The 15,317-nt window shown below is 55.2% G+C and overlaps 1 protein-coding gene across 2 annotated transcripts in view; it reads right to left on the reverse strand.

Annotated features, from left to right (window-relative positions):
- The window catches only part of Tcf7 (transcription factor 7), a 30,325-nt gene extending 16,991 nt beyond the window's left edge, over positions 1 to 13,334 (reverse strand). For both annotated transcript variants that reach the window (XM_032913650.1, XM_032913649.1), the window contains exons 1-3: positions 12,858 to 13,334; positions 12,643 to 12,709; positions 12,069 to 12,193 (exon numbers count right to left, since the gene is read on the reverse strand). In XM_032913650.1, coding sequence (XP_032769541.1) covers positions 12,069 to 12,193; positions 12,643 to 12,709; positions 12,858 to 13,109 — 444 coding nt within the window. In that variant the 5' untranslated portion in view covers positions 13,110 to 13,334. The remainder of the gene's footprint in view (positions 1 to 12,068; positions 12,194 to 12,642; positions 12,710 to 12,857) is intronic.
- Between the last annotated feature and the right edge of the window lie 1,983 nt (positions 13,335 to 15,317).

Below are 15,317 nucleotides of genomic sequence, written 5' to 3' on the forward strand. Positions count from 1 at the left end.
TAGTGGAATGTTGAGCGAGGCCTAGGTGAGTTCTTATATGTGTTTGCTAATATTCTTCTTGTGCTTAAGATCAAAAGGAGAAAGAAATGACACAAGCGAGCCCTGTCCCTAGACAATGGCTTTTCAGGAAAGCTAGCTCGGTGCCAAGTTGGGACTGCTGGCCCTCAAAGTCCTTTGGATCACTGCCTGGTCATAATCAGGACAGGCTTCTGAACTCCTCTCTGGCCTGCAGCAACCACAAGGGACAGTTAAAAGACGCTATCCTCAAAATGCCCCCATGAGCCTGGCAGGAGGCTCTGGCTCCCAAGAAGTTTGTTCATGGGTGTCATACCCAGGCCTTGGATTGCCCAACATCTCCTTAGCCTCGTTCGCCCTAAGGATACGGAGCCTAGGAAAGTCTTCAACCTGACCCTGGATATCCCAGAAAGGGGTACCAGAGAGGCCTAGCAACAGGCTTTGGGCTAAGTGAGGACCAAGCTGGCAAAGAAACCTCCACAAAGGGGCTGGGGATTTAGCTCAGTGGTAGAGCGCTTACCTAGGAAGCGCAAGGCCCTGGGTTCGGTCCCCAGCTCCGAAAAAAAAAAGAACCAAAAAAAAAAACCTCCACAACACATTAATTTCTAACCATCTTCTGCCTCACACCACACCTGGCTCAACCTCACAGGTCATTTACAAGCTGTATTTTGTGTGACATTTTCTTGCAGGGTTGGAGGGGAGGAAGCCCTGGACTCGTGTCTCTCAAGAAATGCAGCCCTCCTCACCATGCTGGGAGGACTGACCTTGCCAGGTATGCAAGGAGAAAGCTAGCTCTGCCCCAGAGCCTGGAGGGGCAGGGAGAGCCCAAGTCTCTTCTTGGGGTCAGGGGAAAGCCCTGAGGTCCCACAGCCAGCACTGTTCCTGTCCCCTACATTCTAGAACAAAGGGAGGCACGCAGCAAGGAGCGGACAGCAGGGGACGAGCCACCTCCAAATCCTGCCCACCAAGTACCTCTCTGAGCCTCAGTTTCCCTGTATGTGTGGTTTATGTATATGCGCCTGTGTACACAGAGGACCATGTGTATAAAGGTATACGGGTATATGGTAGCCAGAGGTCAAAGATTTCCTTGTTTTCTGTTTTCTGAAACAGGGTCTCAGTAAAGTCAGAGCTTCCCAGCCGGGCTGACTGACTAAGGAGCTCAGACTCAGCCTATGCCTCCCTCCCTGGCACTGTGGTTACAAATGCACACCACCAACAAAATAAAACAGGGCCTTACGGGGTTGGGGATTTAGCTCAGTGGTAGAGCGCTTGCCTAGCGAGCGCAAGGCCCTGGGTTCGGTCCCCAGCTCTGAGGAAAAAAAAAAAGAAAAGAAAAGAAAACAGGGCCTTGTGTAGCCTTGGCCTTGAACTCCCTACACAGTAGAGGGTGACCCTGAATGTCTGATCCTCCTGTCTAGGGTCATAGGTATCTACCATTCTGTCCAGGTCATGTGGTGCTAGGAACTGAACCGAATCTAAGGAGGGTTTCCAGTGTGCCAGGCAAGCACTTGGAACCTACAGGGGTTTTGTTTGTTTGTTTTTAAAGTTCTGTAGCATAAAGGAAGATACATCTAGATACATGAGATGTTCTGTTTTCTGAGCACCTACTGGGTGTCAATCGGAGAATCCCGCACTAAAAGGGAGGGGTACAGCCAACTCTCTTCTCCCAGCGTTTCTGATCAGAGCTACCTAATGTCCCTGCACTTTTCACTTGATGTAGCCACCAACCTTTTGGTCTTGGCTCTCCCTGCTTCATCTGTTCCCTACATCCCCACCCACAGGGCTGCCCACCACAGCAGGCAGCTCCCAGGGCCGTACACTGCTTCAAAGCCTACCATCACGCTCTAGGGTGGCTACCGCAACCAGCACACTCCAAGTGTCCAGCCATGCCTGGCAGGGACCCCACTGCTTCCCACAGGCCGTCGAAGCATCAGAGGCCCACCCACCCTCTGCCTGCCTGGCCACCAGGAGGCCACAGAGCCATCTGATCTGAGTGAAACTTCAAACTTAATGACTTTCATGCTTGTTATTTAAAACGCAATGTAATTTTCTTAAACACCCTATTATTTCCTTTGATAGCTACAAAGCTTCCCCCAATCCCATAAGCATGTTTATTTTTAGAGAAAAGAGTGGTTTGCAGTTGGTCACAGAGACCATAGGGAGAGGGAACCCACAGAAAGCAGGGCAAGGAGTCAGCACTGGCAACCTGGAGGCCCTTCTAGCTCTCCACCCAGCCAGCCCATCATCAGACAGGCCCACCCTTCCTCCCCAGCACCTCAGCCAGTGACCCTCCTGCCCCACACTAGACAGTGACCAGGTCAGTGCTCGGCTGAGCCTCGGTGCCCTTTTGACGGTTCCACTTGCTGCTCATGGGGCCTCCCACAGATTCTGGGCCAGGACAAGCCTAGGGAAGGGTCCGCACCACACCCTCCAGCAGTCTTTCTCCTGTTCCAGACAGTCCGCCTCAGGTAAGGCCCTGGGGCATGAAGCCTTGGCCAGTAGAGTAAGAGCCATGTCTAGATAGAGCAGCCTCAGGCAGTGCTGCCCACAGTGGGCGGGCGGGCGGGTGGGTATGAGCGGCCCTGCCATTCGGGTCTGCTGGGCAAAGGAGGTGGCACGGAGGAGGGTTTGTGCGCAGAGGTCAGCTGAGCCCCACCAGTGCGGGGCGTCCTCTGGGAGCGGCTATTTTTAGGTCTGAGGCTTTCATGTGGCTGAATGACTGGAGTTTACAAAGCATCAGTAATGCGTTTCAGATGGCGGCCCAGCAGGCCAGGAGGCTGGGCCCCTGACACCAGAGACAAGTCAGAGTTACTCAGCGTCTCCATTTTGGGTTCCCATCACCTGTCCTTCCCTCTCCATGACCCCTACTACCTAGGGTCGACCTGGTCCTTGCAATGGCCAGCAAATCCCACGTGATTAGCAGACCTTTCCAGTTTATACCTATCTGAACCTCAAGAATCCTGCTGGGATCAGGATTCCCACCCATTGAGGAGAGGACACTGAGACCCAGAGAGGTCAACAGGCCACCATAACCCCCTGCCTTTCCAGGAGTGATCCACCACCACCGGCCCCCAGGCAGGCCCTGCTTACACTCAGTGGGGTTTGGGCAGCACCAACCACGGACATCCTGAGCCCACACTCATTGTTCCCTAGGGCCTGGACCTGCCCACCCAGGCCTGGAGTCTCTGCTATACACACGTCATCTGGAAGCAGACAGTGTGGGGCCCAGACAGCTTCCCTGTCCTGGGAGAGGGAGGTGGCTGTTTTAATGGGGGGTGAGGGGTTGAGGAGGAAGCGTATTTATTTGACAGCGCGTCTGCTTCTTCTGATCTCCAGGGAGTTCTGGCTGTAGAGTCAGGGCCTCGAGGGAAGGCTGTGTCACCCGGTTGGCTCTGGCTCTAAGGCAGAATCTGGGTACAGTCCAGGGAGGCAGTCTCCATGGGTGGGACAGGCCACAAGAGCAGCCTCCTGGCAGGAGAGACCCAAGCTCACACCCTTCCCAGCTCTGCTGAGGCAAAGGCCCCCAGCAAGTGACATATGCCCTCCATCCCGAGGGCCTGGGTACCAAATGGAGCCGTGGCAGTGGATGGGTGCAAAACCTCTGACAAGAGCAAACCCTGCCAAGTTTGGGTGGCACAAGCCTGAAATCCCTCCTGCCCAGGAGGCTGAAACAAGAGGCACTCAAGAGCTGCAAGTGCCGCAGGGTGGGTTCAAGGCCAGCTCGGGAACAACGTGAGATCTTACCTCAGAAAGTACAAGCAGGAGGGCTGGAGAGATGGTGCAGCAGTTAGAGCACTGACTGCTCTTCCACAGGACTTCACCAAGTGAGTGGGAGAAAAGGAGTGCCCACCGGTACAGTTCAACCCCCAGCACCACCGAAACCGGCCAAACAGAAAGTGCAATAGAGCAGATGAGCCCACCCCGGCTAAAGAAAGCTTTTCAGTCCGAGACCAGCTGCTCAAACCACGTTTGTAATTGTTTTTGAGACAGGGTCTCACATAGCCTAGGCTGGTCTTGAACTCAGAGATCAACTCCAGGGCTTTGTGCTTGCTGACTAGATTCTGGCAACTGGGCTGCACCCCCAGCCCTGCATCGTCTCTTTAGAGACTTTTGTTTTGTTTTGTTTTGTTTTGAGGTGGTTTGTAGTTGTGGGTTTTTGGTCTCTGTTTTTTGTTTTGTTTTGCTTTGGATTTTCTGAGGTTGCATTATTTAGTCCTGGCTGACCTAGAAGTATGTAGACCAGGCTGGCCTTCAACTCATATCCATCCACCTGCCTCTGCCTCCCAAGCCCTGTGATAAAAGTGTGCACCACCAGAGACAGTACGTGAGGAGAGGCCACAAACTGCCTGAAAGAGGCAGCAGAGAATGTTCCAGGTTCAGAGACCTTAAGTCCCTGGGCCCGCTGAGCCTTGCTAGATGGACGGATCAGAGGTCCTTCTCCACCTTGACCAGCTCACCGATGGTGTGAATGACAGCAGTGCCCACCTTGGAGGTCCTCTAGCCTTATGTCGGCCCCTCACTTCTTCCCACCCAGAGCTCACCCCTCCCACGGTCTCTTCACATTCCTCCAATCACCCTGCCACTCCCACGGTGTCCACCCTGCCCAGCTGCCAGCTCTGTCTGCCACGGTCCTCCGCCTCCATGTCCAACCCAAACCATCTGTGGTGGGCACCGCCCTGCCTGCCAAGACTGCCAAGCAATGCATATGCCCACCACCTTCCCCAGCGCTGGAATTACTGAGGCCTGGGCTCCAAGGTCACACACCAGACCCTTCCTGGCAGCACTGCCCCGGCCTCATCTCACATTCCTCAGGGACCTTAGGGCTGGGTCTGTGCAGGTGATGTGAAACAAGACTATCTTGGCCTCTCTCCTCGGTTTTACTGCGCCCCACCCAGGACGTCCTCCCACTCGCCCCTGCAGAGGCTTCTCTCAGGAAGCCTCACCAGCTGCCCCCACAGCCTCTTCACTCGCATGCATTCTGTCCAGCTGAGCAGCATGTTGGTGAGGAGCTGGGGCTCTCGGGGAACAGCTCTTTGTCTTTCCAAGGACTGAGTTCCAGTGGGCAGTAGTAACCTCCCATCCATGTGGCTCAAAAATAGAGTGTGGAGCCAAGGTTCTAGCAGGCACTGCTACTAGGGGACCCTGGCCCAGCCTGATGTACAGTTGCCCTGTCCCAGTCCCAGGCCTCCAGTGTAGCTTCCGCTCAGCTTCAGACGTCACATGTGATATCCTACGCCCCGAGAGCAGAACCCTCCTATCCTTGCTTTCAGAGGGTCCCAGGGCTGTCCATCTGTATCTATAGCAGAGGCTGGACCTTCCAGACTAAATGCTTTTCCTCCTCATGCTGAGGCAGGACCCTCCCCACCTGCAGATGCAGAAGGGTGTTCCTCAAGAATCTGAGCACTGTACAGTTGGGGGATGGTGACACCCCTGTGACCTGATAAGACACCTGTTTCCTCCAACACAGCCTTGTTTGTACACAGTGGCAGGAAACACCAGTCACAAGGTGTGAGGGGGTGTGACTCTGTATCGCTGGGACCACAGCAGACCTGAGGAGGTTCAGAGGAACTGTAGCTGCTCCCCTACCTCTACCCCGAAGGCTCTGGGCCCACCCTGACCTAATCTAACCCCAGCAGTTAGAAGACTTTGAACTGGCAGCCTTAGGATACTTTACAGTCAGCTCAACCCTGCTGCTTTCAGGGGCAGGGGAGGGTTGTGGTCTCTACAGAGTGCACCTCCCCCGCCTTCCCACCCCACCCCCGCCATACACCCTCCTGTGACTACCCAAACCCATGCTCAGAGCAACTGGCAGAGCTGGGACAGAACACTGGGTCCTAGTGGCCCTAGCAACCATCAGGCTTTGTGCTGACCTTGGAGCCTGAGGATCGTCTCTCCCCTAGCGAGCTAGCTCATCCTGTCCTTCCAAAGGAGTCAGAAGCAGACCTGCAGCTGTAGCTCCTCCCTGGGCAGGGTGACGCTGGAAGGCCCAGCTCTAAGCAGGCGTCTGAAAGGCAGGCTCCCTGACCCTGCCAACAGCAGTGAAGGGAAAGCCACCCTTAGAGATTCCTAGCTGGGAACAGAGGAGAGGCAGCATAGTCCAAATGCTACACCGATCCCTCACAGCCCTCCAAAGCTTCAGGGAAACGCAGTTCCCAGGAACTTCAAGCCCCACTGCTCACCCACTGAGTGCAGAGCAACGCAGACAAATATCCCTTCAGTCCAGGAGGCAGCTTTGTACCAGCTGGGGAACAGTCATAGGCTCAAAACCTAGTGAGTGACCGGGGCTGCACCACTTCCGGGTCCCAGAATTACTCTGGATGTTGTATCCAAGACAACCATTCGAATGGTCACCGAGGTAAAGAACCAGAAGGAGATCCATGCCTGGGCTGCGCTTAGTCAGAGTCCTACAAACTGGAAGCCTCTGGATGCAGTGCCGGGAAAGGTCTGCGGATGGCTCGGCAGCCAAACACTCCAGATCTCCGTTTTCTTTACAAAACCTGATTTCCTCACACTCGGTATAAGGGCTTCATATAACCTTTGTGGTTGTGGGCATTGGGTGGGGGTGACTTTTAGGAATAACACACCTTACCCAAAGACCCCTGGGGACAGGGCGGAAGTCAGGTAGGAGCCTGGCAGCCTGAGCCCTAGACCTGCAGCGTTCAGATATTCAGATCACTCTGGCCCAAAGCAAAGCCATTTAGACGGGAAACCATCTGAGGGCCCGTGAGCCACTCCTGGACCCAGGAGAGCCAAGACCAACCACAGCCAATGCAGGCCCCTACTAACTGCCAACCTCCCTGGCACCTCTCTGGCAAAGTTGCAAGTCCACACTCTACTTCTAGAAGGGTGCTTGCCAGTCCATAGTCCAGAGGGGAAATCAGGAGACATTAAAAGAAGAGTACAGTAAGTGCCCTGGACAGTGGCACCCCCTGCCCTGGTCTGATGAGCCGTCAGGGCGAGCATGGCCTCCAAGGCCTGAGGAAGACCAGTCAGTCGGAGACTCCTAGAGTGCAAATAAGTCCTGACAGAGGAATGAGGTGGTATTCGTGTGAAGAACTGAGGACACTGGTGTAGAAGTCTGAAGTAAGGGGATGGGGGCGGGGAGGGGGGTCTCATAGGGGTAAATCCCACAAGGACATGGTTGTAGGGGGAGGTATCGGTTCCCTAAGTGGTTCTTGATTGTGTCAATAAAGGAGGCAGAAGCCAATCGCTGGGCAAAGGGGAAAAGGTGGGACTTCTGGGTCCCGGGAGGAAGGGAAGGGGATGAGAGGGAGTCGGCGCAGGTGGTGGTGGAGCAGAGGAAGCAGCAGACACGTAGGTCTTGGGGCACTGATAGTTTGTAGCCTCCATCGTGGGCGGGGGCCAAGGAGAGAGGATGGGGCAGGGTATTCTTCACCCAGCCACTGAGTTCTCTGGCTAGTTTTAAAACATTAAGGCTGTCTGGTGTTTTCCATCCACGGCGACTAAGTTGGGCAGGAGAAAGGGCACAGCCGGGGCGGTCGATGACGGCTTGGTGGAGCTAGCCGAGAGAGGCTGAGGGAGCTCCGGCAGAGCTCTTGAGAAGGAGCTCGCACGTTTTTTAAATTACATTCAACACATGGTGCTGGCTGCTTTGAGGGGTAGGGAGAAGATGGGGAGCCCCAGCACTAAAGCTGTGGCCGACGGCTTAGACTTTCCTCCAAGAGCAGTGGCAGCCCTAGTGTTCTGAGGCAAGAGACATCATCCGACCCTGACTCAAGTTTCTAAGGAACTCTTTCACTACTGTGTACCTGTGGGTTAAGGTAGGGGTCGGAGGGAGAGGAGGCATCTGCTGCCATCCGGAAGACAGCAGCTGTGTGGATCCTGGGAGGGTGGCGTGACAAAGTGAAGAGTCGGAAGGTCTGGGAAGTATCTGGACACATCGCTGTCCAGAGGGAGGCCCCGGTGGAGGCTGGGCCTGTCTTTGTCTTCATCAGTTGAAACCAGCAGCTTACAACACTGCTCACTGGAATCCCTCCCGGCCCATGCTGGGGCCCTGTCTAGCACACCCATAGATGGGCCTTCTAAACTAGATGGGCATTTCCAGGGATAACCCTGCTTATGGTCACATGGCACCCTGGAGCCAAACTCCCTCTCAGAAGCTTCACTATGCTAGACTGGTGCCAGCTACCATTAAGACTTGTAGCAAACCCTCTCTGTGGGGGAAGGCAGCAACAGTCTCCTCCTTGGCTCCCAGGAGTTCTGCTTAGCCCCTCTCTCCTGCTCCCTTAAGGGTTCACTGTGTGGCTTTCAGCCTGGACCTCAACCCAGGAACACAGAAGGGAATGTAACAGCAAGGTGCCCAAGCTTGAGTCCTGTGTCTCCCTTCAATCTCCAAACTGGAACACATATCCAAGTACCAGAGCGCTATGGGGACTAGGGACAGGGAAATGTGGTCTCTGCCTCAGCCAAAAGCCTCAGCTTAAAAAAAAAAGAAAAAAAAAAGTTGGGTTGGGGATTTAGCTCAGCGGTAGGGCGCTTGCCTAGCAAGCGCAAGGCCCTGGGTTCAGTCCCCAGCTCCGAAAAAAAGAAAAGAAAAGAAAAAAAAAAAAAAGTTGAGACCTAACTCTCATACCATAAAATACACCACTTTTTTTTTTTTTTTTTTCTTTCTTTCTTTTTTTTTTCTTTTTCTTTTTGGAGCTGGGGACCGAACCCAGTGCCTTGCGCTTGCTAGACAAGCGCTCTACCACTGAGCTAAATCCCCAACCCAAAATACACCACTTTAAAGTGTCTAAATCCATGGCTTTTAGTAGCTATGTAAATTAGTGCAACAGTCACTCCAATTTCATTTTAAAACATACTCCTCACCCCAGAAGAAACCCCACAGCCACCAGCAATCACCCCCCCTTCCCCATTCTCAACTACCTGCAACCCCTAAGCTGTCCTGTCTATCTGGTCTGGATATTACCACCTGGATGATCTGACATTCATCCAGATGGTAAAAGCCTCTTAAGCCTTCAGGTCACAGGCTCCAACAAGAGCTCACAGTAGAGGCCAAAGACTCATGTTGCCTCAGTCCTGTGTGGGATATCACTGTCATGCAAAGCCACTTGCCTGAGTTTTCCGGAAGAATAGCTCACTCACGCCAGCACCTGTCCCCAGAACCCAGCCTAGCGCACCAGCTCAGCCCCCTCCTTCCCTACCCAGCTCCACTCTGAGTCTCAAATCAGAGGAAACAAGATAAAAAGCAAACAGGGAACTCCTGCCATGCGTGATGGGACAGCCCCAGTTTGATCCCTGGGACACGCGTGCTGGAGGGAGGAAAACAGCTCCCCCGAGTTGTTCTCTGACGCCCCTACCCCATGCAGCTGCGTGCACGAGTGCACGCACGGACATGAACGCAAAAACAAAACAACAAAAATACCCTCCGACATCCATGGCTAGGCCCAGGCCACGAATTGCCTACAAACCTACAGGAGACACCCCAATCCCCCATTCCCAGAGAAGGTATAAAGGAAACCAAATACCAAAAAAGCTATTGGGGGTAAGTCTGTGTTCTGTGGCAGTTGGCTATGGTGGGTCATTTGTATCCCTGCTCCACTTACAGGACAGAGAAGGAGGACCCTGGAGCAGACTTTCCTTGGTACCTAGGAAGGCCTACCCACTGGTCTTAGGCATCTCAGCAAACTGCTGATCTCCTGTATGCCCTCAGGCAAGGCTGGGCAAAGAGAGAGGAGGTCTATATCCAAGGCCAGTCGGCAGGGAAGGAGCAGCATACTGTCTGTCTTCCTACAGAGGAGTATGGGAAAGGGTCAGCTGTGACAAAAGACTCCCTGCCCCCAAGGTCCTCGAAAGGCGAAAGGCGCTCCTTACCTGTTAAGCAAATGAGGGTGTCTTTCCTAGGACCACGCATAAGCCCTCAAGTCAGTGACAAATGTGTTTCCCCCAAACATGGGATGGCTAGCTTTGCTTTGTAAAACGGAACTATACTTGGAACACCCACACCACGGTTCTTCATGAGTTGCAAGCTACATTTGTTTTTTTTTTTTTTTTTTTTTTTGACTTATTCCTGTGCCTTCTCTCAGGTTTGCTGAAGAGACTCCCTTGGGAGCAGGAAGATGGCTTAGCAACTAAACCCACCTGTGCAAACCTGATGGTCCGAGTTCCACCTCAGAACTCAGGTTGGGGAGCGCCAACCTCAGTTATCCTCTGGGTGAGCTTGTGTACACACACACACACACACACACACACACACACAGAGTCTCCCTACATTCCTGCACATCTATGTCCCTGTCCCTAAACCTTCAGCACAAGCCACTGCTGCTTTCTTTGTTTCTTGCCCTGCTCAGCAGCTGATGCCATGGCCAGGAAAGTCAGTACCAGAGCCTGCTCTCCCACTCCCGTGTCATCAGAAGGCAGAGGTGGGGACAGTGGCTGAGGAGGGTGCGGGCAGAGGACGGTGGCATCTCATTAGTTATCCATCTGTTGCAGCTTGAGAAGGACCCCAAAGCAAAATACGCACAGCCCTAAGCCAGGTGAGCGGTTCTGACTATGGGAACCCACCGTTCTCCTGCTCTTGGACCTCTCAGCCCCATCGCCCTTACCCTTAAGCTGAATAGTCACACCACTACCCCTTCCCACCCCCAGGCAGCTCTGGGCAGCTCTGGTCAAATCTGTGAGCAAATCTCCAAACCACACTGCCCTTTCCCTTTGCTGCCGTGCAGTCCTGGACGTCCGCCTTGCCAGCAAGGTTCTGGGGGCTCTGCCTTTTGTCTAGTCATGGATACCGCGGTGAGCCTAGTCCCAGCCCGAACAATGCCTGCCAGCGACTTCAAAGTGGTAGGTTATGTCAACTGGCCCTCGGATGGATTTACACCCATTAGGGGATTTTGAAAGGTTATCTTTGTTAAACATTGTTTGTACAGGACCCAAGTCTCTATTTGGAGCAAGTGGCACTGTTAAGTGGCAGTGTTGGGACCCAGCCACCTCTTCACATCCACGAGAAGCACCTCATCTGCCGAGCCATCCCAGAGCACAAAGACAGGCAGGCAGACCACATGGTCAACGTGCACAGCTTACAGGTGAAGAACGGGGCCCATTTCTAAAGTCTACCAGGTTCCAGGTTTCCCTCTGCTAAGTGGCCTAGACTCCCTTAGCCAAAGCTTGTTCCAGAGAACAGCTTGCATCTGTCTTCTCGCCTACCACCATTCCTGTAGTCATCCGAAGTCTTCTGCATGGCCCTGCCACTAGCCATCCAAGCCTCTAGCCTGAGACTCCAACCTGCACTGGGCTCACGGCTAAATCCAACAGACCTCTGTGCCTTCGGTACACCCTAACTCCCAACAGAGGACAGTCTGCAATCCCAGGAGTTTTCAGGATTCCCAGAACTTTTCAGAAGCAGTATTTGGCTGCTACCCAGCTCAGAGCCAGCCCTTCACGCTTCCCCTGCCTCGAAGGGCCAAAGGCCTGGCTCACGATGAACGCAGCCATGTCACCAAGCCTGACACTAATTCCTGTAGCTGACCCCTAACCAACACCCTGACCTGTAGCATTCAGCAAACCCTTCCTGGTGTGTGTGAGACCAGCCCGCTCAAAACCCACACCGTGTGGCAAGGATCCTCAGCCACGGCTTCTACGCCACCAGTAAGGGCACAGTGAAACTGGGAAACAGAAAAGATCAGGTCTCCTACCCATTCTTCTCACACCGGAGCTCCCTTGCTTCTCCGGAGAAAGCAAACCGCAAGGCCCTTGCTCAGAGCATGCACAGCACGCTAGGGAAGGGCACGGCGCAGGCTTAGCTCAAAAGATTTCAGAAAACCACCCACCCACCCACCACCCCAGCATGGTCCAACACAGGCACCTGCTCGAGCAAATCGGGAAGACAAAGGCCAACAGCAAGTGAGAAAGAGTGGAGCCCCGGCAACCCCTTCAGAGATCTCCTTTTGGGCCAGACTCCTCTGGGTGTGAACTGGGTGAGAGCACCTAGGAATTCTAATCTGGGCAGAGAAGTCTCTTTTTGTCCAAGCTTCACCTGCAGAGAGGCAAGTAGGTAGCCAGCTCCACTACAGGGCCTGACTGCCGCGGTCACTTACCAGTGGTGGCTGAGGCTGCGGATGCTGCCCCGTTCCCGAGGCCGGTGGGTAGTGCATGAGCAGATTGAAGGCAGAGTAGACAGTCTCTTTGTACATGCCACTGGCACACTCCGGGGCCTTCAGGCCTGGAAAAACCACAGCTGGGTCAGACACCAGCCCAGCCAGCTGCTCCTAAGGGCTGAAGGCTGTCTTCTCCAGAGGGGGAGGGACTGCCAAGGGGTCCCCTTCTTCAAGATCTTGACTTGACAGGGACCGAGCACCTCCAAACGGGTGGGAATATCTGCAATGCCAAGTTTTTGAGGAAAGAACCCGAGTCCAGACCTCCACTTAGCGGCTGGGACTTGACTCCCCACCCCACTCTTCTGCTTGGGAACTTTAGCCAAGGCTTGCTCCTCAAGGCAAAGGATTAGTCAGTCACCTGGGCTGGAGGGGAGGCGGAGATGGCGGGGGGTCTGTTTACTCCTATAAAGGTCAGGGCACCGGAAGTGACTCCAGCTCAGCGACGCCCGGGAAACCCGCCCCCCACTCCCCCCACCCCAGGTTCTAGCGCCATCCCCAGCCGCGCAAAACTCACCGTCCTCTAGGGACTCTGGAAGTTTGTCCGAGAAAAGTCTCTGCGAAGTGTGCTCTCGTCCCAGGGCCTGCAGAGCGAAGCAGAGGGGCCATGAGGAGCGGAGGGAACAGGAGGGGCTCCAGAGATGGGACCCACGAGGGCCGTGGCGCGGGGGGCGGGTCCGCACGATACCAACTACGGACGAGGTCCTCCGGGAAGGAGCGGGCTGGGCTCACCTCGGGCGCTCCCTCGGCTTCTCCATGGACTCGGACGCCGGGACCCGGGACCCCGGCGCCTGCGGCCGCGCCTTCGGACTCATTCACCAGTGAGGACTTGAGCTCCGCCAGGTCCCGCTCGGGGCCCGCGGCGCTGTCGCGATTCTTATCGTCCTGTTCCTCGCCTTCGTCTTGGAAGGCCAAGAGCTCGTCCGGCGCGCCGAGGTCGTCTCCTGCTCCCGTGCCGCCCCCGCCCGAGTCCAGCTGCGGCATGGTGCGCTGCGCCCGCTGGGGCGCCGGGTGCGGGGCGCGGAGCCGGCCCGGGAGGCAGCGAGCCCAGGGTGCGGAGCTCCGAGCCCGGAGCGCGGCGGGCGGAGCGCACGCTGACTCCGCCTGAGCGGCCAGTGGGCGCGGGGCGAGGGCGCGGGGCACAGCCGCTTTGGGAGCTGGCGGGTCGGAACATCAAAGGCACCGCGGGCAGCGAGCCGGGGGCGGAGCGGGCGCCGGGGCGGGGCCGCGGTGGGAGGGACTAACGTCTCAGGCCCCGCCCTCCTCTCCCTAAAGACCAGGACAGGCCCACTGGGCATAATCTTAAAGGGCTCGCTCTCCTCGAGCTATTCTCTAACCTGAAATCCATTACTAAACTGTGGAACTCAACTTCCTTAACTACAAGACAGCCACAACTTGCGCCCAAGTTGCGGAGAACGGGGTTCCTTAGACCCGTAGAGCCTATGGGTGGCTTGGAACCTCTTGGTGTGAACAGCGTCCTTTGCTTAACCTGGAGGATGCTAGAAGATGGACCCTGACACACACGCACACCTGCTCCTTTCACCATCCCTGTGCCGACTAGGGACCTTTTTCCAGACCGCCTGCCCACATAGGCACAAGCATTCGCGCCTCACGCATTTATTGAGCGCCTACCTGTTGCATGTGCAAATCAAACACCTTAAATATATGACATGTGGTGGCCCGAGGCGAGGAAGGATCATGGCCACTCACGTGGGTTCTCCAGCCCGCTATGACTTTCCCAACTAAGATCGACGCCTAGAACCTACTGTCCCGGAACTGGGACTTCCGGCGGCCACGTGGGCCACGGGATTCTGTCTTGGGGTCTTTAGGCAGCTGTTCTCCGTCTGGGAAGTTGCACCCGGAGCCCATTGACCTGACGCTAGTTAAGGCCGGCTCTTCAGTGGCATCTCCTTAGCACCCAGAGTCGTATCCACTGGCATCTCCTTAGCACCCAGAGTCGTATCCACGCCGACAGGTCACTGTTTCTGTAAGACACTAGGCCCTTTGGATAGCGTTGCAGAAAACTAAGGCGGCACACCTCCGCCCCAAGCACGTTTCAGTGTTGGAGTCAATGTGGACCTCTCCACCTCTTGGGAAAGCAGTTGGAACAACAGTAGGTAATTTGTGAAGGAGGACACTGGCCGCCTCTTCGACTCCGGGCCCCACAGGACCCCTGGCAGCGGTGCAAAGCCGGCCGGAAGACAGCCGCACCGCCCCTCCCGGTCCAGGCCCAGCCTGCCTGGCGGAAGATCAAAGAGACCCGGCCTTGCTTCTCAGAGCTCAGATCCTATCAGCGCCCTGCCAGCAGGGCTTCTGGGTCCTCCAGCTCCCAGCCGGGATGCCCATTTCACCTCCTTCTCAGCGATGGGGGACTTGGCCATTAATGCTCAGCTTGGCAACAGAGATGCCATGCAGACCCCGCCCTTGGCGCCTCTAAAGTCCTCCTTCCGCAGGTGCCAGTTTGCTGCTGAGTTTGACCCCATCCTCTCTAGATTGGGGGCAGGGCAGGGGCTCCAAAAGAAAACTACGGGAGAGGAAGAGCCCAGGGGTGAGGCCTCTCCAACCACCTCCGAGGTTGTCCCAGCTAGTTTTGGGGTGAGCACTCTGAGAACGTTGCATGAAAATTGAGATCATCCTAAGCCAAAGCGCTACGGATAAACGACTCCAACTTTGCCAAAGTCACTTCCACTATGGTTGGCAGACCATGAGGTTCTAACTGACACAGGCCATTGGGGGTCGAATTTCTCTCTATCCATAAAGGAAAGTCAGAGCAAGAGAGGTGTGATTCCGTCCTCCAGGGTAATTTTTCTTTTCCAGCTTGCTATTGCCCTTCTATCAGAGAATCAGGCCTTTCTGCTTTATTGGTGTAGAAATAGCCTATCCTCAAACGATAGTGAAAAGAGATTGTCTATATGCCCTTATTTGGCAAAAAGAAATTTACATTTTCCTGATTTGTTCGCTCTCCCACCCTCCAGTTTCTTTGGATGAGCTGTGAAATCCCCCACTCCTGGGAACCACTGCCCCGAGGCATCCTGGCTCCAGGCCTCACCCCATTGGGATGAGCAGTGAGGGGGAGGCAAGAGGGGAGAAAAGGAGCTTGAGGAAGGGGAGGGCAGGGGTAGAAGGGCTGAGTCTCCGCCTCCACATCCACACTGAGTATAAAGACTCACTGGGTAGCGGCTGCTGTGCACT

This window comes from Rattus rattus, chromosome 9, assembly GCF_011064425.1.
Source record: "Rattus rattus isolate New Zealand chromosome 9, Rrattus_CSIRO_v1, whole genome shotgun sequence".
In the NCBI taxonomy this organism is placed as follows: domain Eukaryota; kingdom Metazoa; phylum Chordata; class Mammalia; order Rodentia; family Muridae; genus Rattus; species Rattus rattus.